General features: G+C 49.1%; 1 protein-coding gene across 1 annotated transcript; it reads left to right on the top strand.

The window, feature by feature from the left end:
• The first annotated feature begins 3,140 nt into the window (after positions 1-3,140).
• LOC123161318 (uncharacterized) lies at positions 3,141-4,416 on the top strand. Its single transcript, XM_044579156.1, has 2 exons — positions 3,141-3,381; positions 3,517-4,416. Exons 1-2 carry the CDS (start codon positions 3,243-3,245, stop codon positions 4,158-4,160), a joined length of 783 nt encoding a protein of 260 aa, XP_044435091.1. The 5' UTR covers positions 3,141-3,242; the 3' UTR covers positions 4,161-4,416.
• Positions 4,417-6,000: the final 1,584 nt, after the last annotated feature.

The raw sequence follows: 6,000 nt of genomic DNA on the forward strand, positions 1-6,000 counted from the left end.
AGCAGGCCTTTTCCATAGCATCTAGCTCATCTTCCTCCATCTATTCAATCTCCAATCCACCATGTCCTAGCCATGTCCTCCTCCACTGTAGCCATCTCTTCTGGCCTCAACTACAACACATCAGAACCCCTTACCCAGACGAACTATGTTCTCTGGCGAGCCCAAGCACGATCCCAGATACTGGGCGCTGGATTGTTCGGCTATATCGATCAAACCATCGAGGAGCCTCGCAAAACAATCTCTAGCAAAGACAAAGATGGCAAGGAGCAGGTAGTTCCCAATCCTGCCTACAACCCCTGGTTAGTTCAAGATCAGCAAATCGTAGCATATCCTCTCTGCAATCTTTCCAAGAAGGTGCTTGTTCAAGTGGCCTCGCTTGAATCATCACATGCGATCTGGACTACGTTGGCAAATATGTTTTCTACAGTTTCTTTGTCTCGCGTGAACAACATCAGATCAGCCCTCACGAACGCTCAGAAGGTGTCCCAGTCGGCCTCCACCTACTTCGGGCAGATGCGCGCCCTCTCCGACGAGCTTGCGGCGGCGGACAAACCACTCAGGGAGGGAGATCCCATCTCCTTTATCGCTGCTGGGCTTGATATGGAGTATCAGCCAATCATCTCTGCACTTGATGTCCGCACCGAGCCTATCACCGTCGACACGCTCTTCTTGCTGGTGGCAAACTTCGATCAAAACATCAAGATGTTCCATGGGAACGGCGCTGGTGGCTTTAAGTCATCGGCGAACGCTGCCTCCAGGGGTCGCTCGGGCGGCGGCAAAGGCGGTTACCGTAACCAGACGAACGGTGGTCGCGGAGGCGGCTATTATGGTGGTGGCGGCCAAAACCCTAGCAGCGGCTACCCTGGCGCGGGTAGTGGTGGCTACAACCACGGCGGCGGCGGCTACAACAATCAAGGCAACAGCTGCGGTCAAGGCGGCAGCCACCATGGCGGCGGTGGTGGAAACTACAACAACAACCATGGCGGCAACGGGGCTACCACAACAACAACGGCCATCCACGCCCCTTCTACAACAACAATCAAGGGCGCCGGTTTGCTGGGTATGAAGAGTATGAAAACAAATGTCAGATCTGTAAAAAAAATAACCATATTGCAAAAGAATGCAATTGGCGCTATGCAGAGGACAACTCCCAGAGGAGGTGTGTTGCCGCTGCAGCAGACATCTCCTACGGTGCCGATTCAAACGGGTATGTTGATTCGGGATCCAACGAGCACATCACCTCCGACCTCGAGAAACTGACCATGCACGAGAGGTACCACGGCAAAGATCAAGTCAACACGGCAGAAAATGCTCCAGGTATGATGATAAGTCATGTTGGTTAGTCTACTGTTAAAACCCCATATTGTTAAATTCAGCTTAGAGATGTTTTACATGTTCCCGCTGCATCAAAGAATCTCCTTTCCGTTCATCGCATCACTCTTGCTAATGGTATCTTCACAGAATTTCACCTGTTCTTCTTTTTGATCAAGGATCAGGTCACGAGGAGGGTTCTCTATCGCGGTAAGATGCGTGCAAGGTCTCTATCCGTTGATTCCCAAGTTTTGCAAGTCCAATAAACAAGTTCACGGAGCCTTCAAGGTTTCTTCAGAACGATGGCATAATCGTTTAGGCCATCCATCTTTTTATATTGTTTATCAAATTCTTAGTAAACATAAGCTCCCATTTGTCGGTGAGCATGACCGTGAAACTATTTGTGATGCTTGTCAAAAGGCAAAAAGTCATCAATTGCCTTACTATATTTCTACCAGTGTGTCAACAAAACCCTTGCAGCTTATTTTTTTCCGATGTATGGGGTCCAGCCCCCTCTTCCGTTGGTAGACACACATATTACGTAAGCTTCATTGATGACTACAGCAAGTACACATGGATTTATTTGCTTAAGAAACGTTCCGATGTCTTTCAAGTGTTCCACAATTTTCAAGCCCTAGTCGAGAGAAAATTTGATAGCAAAATTATTGCCATGCAATCGGACTGGGGTGGTGAGTATGAGAAGTTGAATTCCTTTTTCCAGCAAATAGGAATTTCTCATCACGTATCTTGCCCACATGCTCACCAGCAGAACGGTTCTGCTGAGCGCAAGCATAGGCACATTGTTGATGTAGGTTTCTCCCTTCTTGCCGCCGCATACATGCCGTTAAAGTTTTGGGATGAATTCTTCCTAACTACGGTTCATCTTATAAACTTGCTACCTAGCCGAGTCATCAACAATGAATCCCCAACCGAACGTCTTTTCCACACCAAGCCAGATTATGCCTCTCTCCGTCTGTTTGGGTGCGACTGTTGGCCAATCTACGTCCTTACAATAATCGCAAACTCAGTTTCTGATCCAAATAGTGTGTCTTTCTTGGCTATAATGCCCAACACAAGGGGGTCAAGTGCCTTGATGTTGCCACTGATAGAATATCTCTCTCTCATGATGTTGTGTTTGATGAAACAAAATTCCCTTTCGAAACACTTCATCCCAATGCCGGTGCCCTCCTAAAACAAGAAATACTTCTGCTCCCAACTGCTCTTTCCGGTGTTGATCACGGGGGTGAAAACAATAGTACTGATCAACCTTTGACTACTCATCATGTTCTGCCTGAGTTTATTGCTACATGTACATATTACTTCTTTAATAATTAAATTAATGAAAATACCGTTGAACAAATAAGCCGCTTCATATCTCCCTGATTTGGACCAGCTAGGAAGAAGCATCCGAGCAAAGTCGCTTTTCTCGGATGAATTGATATTTCTCCCGAAGCATATATTCTGACACCACTCAGTCCGTTTCGTCGTCTGCTCTGTGTATATTATCCACGCGACAAAACAAGGGACCATTAATTTATGCGCTTTTACCTACATTTTCTGGCCCAGATGGTGAACTTCTTCCGTTAGACATGCAACATGTGCAGTGCAATCTATGGTACATGGCATCGTGCATTAGGTTGGTGTGAGCCCATTTTGTCATTCGATTCTCCGTAGCTACCTAGCTCGCTTTAGCAAAATTTCCTTCACCAACCGAACCAAAAGAGTACTATTGTTGATCAAAAGATCATTCCTTCTAATCCATGTGTTACATACTCTGGAGACTGAACGAGAGGAAGACACACACACACACACACACACACACACACACACACACACACACACACACACACAGAGAGAGAGAGAGAGAGAGAGAGAGAGAGAGAGAGAGAGGGATTCGGTAAGAAGTGTGGCTGTGTGGGAGCTCAAAGTCAATGAGTTCACATGTGCGGACACATATATACGCAGATGGGAGAGCGAGAGAGATGGATTACGCTTACGCAGCTCCTGAAAGGCAAATGGGTTGCTCTCCCTTGGGCAGGATGATATCTAAAGTCATCAAGAAATGCAACGGTACGTTATATACTCATACTGAAAGTCCAAATCATGCATGAGCTTTCTATCCGTCTCTCCTTGTGAGCTTTTTCTGTAGTCTCACTTCTGAATCATCTACCACGTCTATCTCAATCTTGGTGCAACGTCTCACAGGGCGGAGAGGACGGACGAGGCACGAGCATCTGGACTACGCCATGGCGCACCCTCACGCTCAAACACACTACGTGCGGCCAGACGCACGCACGGTCACCTACACCACCACCAGCAACCCTCCCAGCTCCCACGCGATGCCGGCGCAGCAACCGCCAGTCCACGGCCCGTACGGCCCTGCCGCCGGCGCGCCGCCTCGAGCAGACGGCAAGCCACGCAAGCGCAAGAAGTCCAAGTCCAAGTCCAAGCACGTCCGGTTCAACACGCCGGGGCCGGGGCCGGGGCCACCGCCGAGCGCTGCCGATGCGTACCAGCATCAGCATGCACCGCCGGCGGCAGGAACGAGCGGTGACGCGGCGTACGGCGACCAGCACCAGCACCACGCGGCCGCCTCCCACGCCTACGCCCCAGCGCCGCAGGGGCACGGGCACGGGTACGGATACGGCAGGTACGCGCCGTCGCCGCTGACGCGGTGGGAGATGCTGGGCGCCGGGGGAACGCCGAGGCGGCACGAGTACTTCTCCGGCGAGTACCGGTGGTACTACCCCACCCCGGTGCGCGAGGGCATCTACAGCATGGCCACGGACGCCAACCGGCTCACGTCCATCTTCAGCGAGGAGAATCCCAACGCTTGCACCATAGTCTGAACCACCGGCCCGCCAGTGATCAGGGAATAATTTGTGTTTTCTGAATATTTTTTCTTACAGTAGTAATTATGCGAATATGATGCTTGTAGTGTTGTGTATAACAGTAGGAGAGGCTAATGGCAGTAGTGTGTTTTAGTTTTGGGATGAACACCATAGAGTTTAGTGGTGCTCTCTGGCTGGTGAAATGGATTTGTTCTATGTTTCGGCTTATATTCTCCCTGTCCCATGCACGCGTTGCATTTTTCAGAGAAGTCGACTGAGGTAACTCCCTCCGTCCCATAATATAAGAGTGTGTAGTGTGAAAAACATTTTTATATTACGGGACAAATGTGTGTTTGATAGATGTTGGAGTGGTGTTTCGTGTTTACCCGTTTGTGTGCATTCGGGTAACATTTCCTGTAATTATGTTTTCTTTAGGGTCCCGATAACTGCCACACGTGTGGTGTATCGGATAGTTGTGCCACACGCCTCATGTGGCATGGACAGCAAGCAGCCCACACACCTACGTGTGGGCAAAACAACTAATGCCCACACACATCTTTTTTCTCTCCCGACCCTCTCACACGCGTGCGTGTGGGCGAAGTTGATAACGCCCACACGCCCGTATGTCAGGCCTCGTACCCTCCTGGTCCCGCATGCGACGCGTGACGCCCACCGCGCGCCCGCAGTTGCCATGGTCCAGACCCTCGTCCATGTTCGTTTAACTGCAGTTGACATGTCGCTGAACTACGGTTGCCATGTCGGACAACTGCAGTTGCCATGGTTGCTCAACTGCAGTTGCCATGTATGGTCTGATCTAATGTAGTTGTCATGATTTCATAACTTTAGGAGTTGCCACATACTAACACTAGGCAGTTGAGAGAGTTGTCATGTGCTTACAAGCATGCTAGGGCAGTTGCCATGTAAAAAGGAAGAGTTGACATCTGCTTACGTGCACGTTAGGGTAGTTGTCATGTACGTGCACGTTGGGGCAGTTGCCATGTACCATGCAAAAACACATGGCAACTCGGTAAAAGAGAGTTGCCATCTGCTTACGTGCACACTAGGCAGTTGCCGTGTACCCTGCAAAAACACATGGCAACTCGGGTAGAAAAAGAGAGTTGTCACCTGCTTATAAAGCACACTAGGGGCAGTTGCCATGTGCGCTGTAAAAACACATGGCAACTAGCAGCTTGGGTGTGGGAGAGGGAGACGGGCGTGTGGGCGAGATGGTAAATGCCCACACATCAGCCCTTGTGCGTGACTGAAAACTGGTGTGTGGGTGAACTGCTAAACGCCCACACACCGGTCCCTCCGTGTGATAAAACGGATGTGTGGGCGAACTATGTCACACACCATACACACACCTTGTCCTACGTGGCACAGAAAATCAGCCAGATTATGCTAAGATTCGTGCATATAGTACTGGACGGTGATGGGTGCGTGTGGTCGAGATGGTAACGTGTGGGCGTTAACATTTCCCTTGCTTTATTCTATAAAAATATGATATGCCAATGGAGCACTCTTGGAAAAAAGATCTTCTTTACATTAACAACTCCAAAAAGAAGACTAACTAAAAAGGGCATCTTTACATTAACCACTCTAAAAAGAAGACGTGGTTTTACTATCTAAATTCACAATACGGGAAATCAAGTTGACACTAATGCTCAACAGACCAGTAGCCACCCATCGGTAGTGGTGAGGGTCATCACTGACGGGTCACCACCGACCTATCAGTGTTGATGTTTAACACCACGGGTAAAAAAGCGATGGATCATGTTTTCACACTAAATTTCTCATACGATATTTAGCCTATGATTACAAAATCATAATCATGTAGTGCTTTTGAGTACAAACCAGG

Source organism: Triticum aestivum, chromosome 7B (assembly GCF_018294505.1).
Source record: "Triticum aestivum cultivar Chinese Spring chromosome 7B, IWGSC CS RefSeq v2.1, whole genome shotgun sequence".
NCBI lineage: Eukaryota > Viridiplantae > Streptophyta > Magnoliopsida > Poales > Poaceae > Triticum > Triticum aestivum.

Bases quoted from the DNA above. Each gene is read 5' to 3' on its own strand.
- LOC123161318 (XM_044579156.1), top strand. From the start codon at position 3,243: ATGAGTTCACATGTGCGGACACATATATACGCAGATGGGAGAGCGAGA. The intron at 3,382-3,516 runs GTACGTTATATA...AACGTCTCACAG, and splicing joins AGTCATCAAGAAATGCAACG to GGCGGAGAGGACGGACGAGG.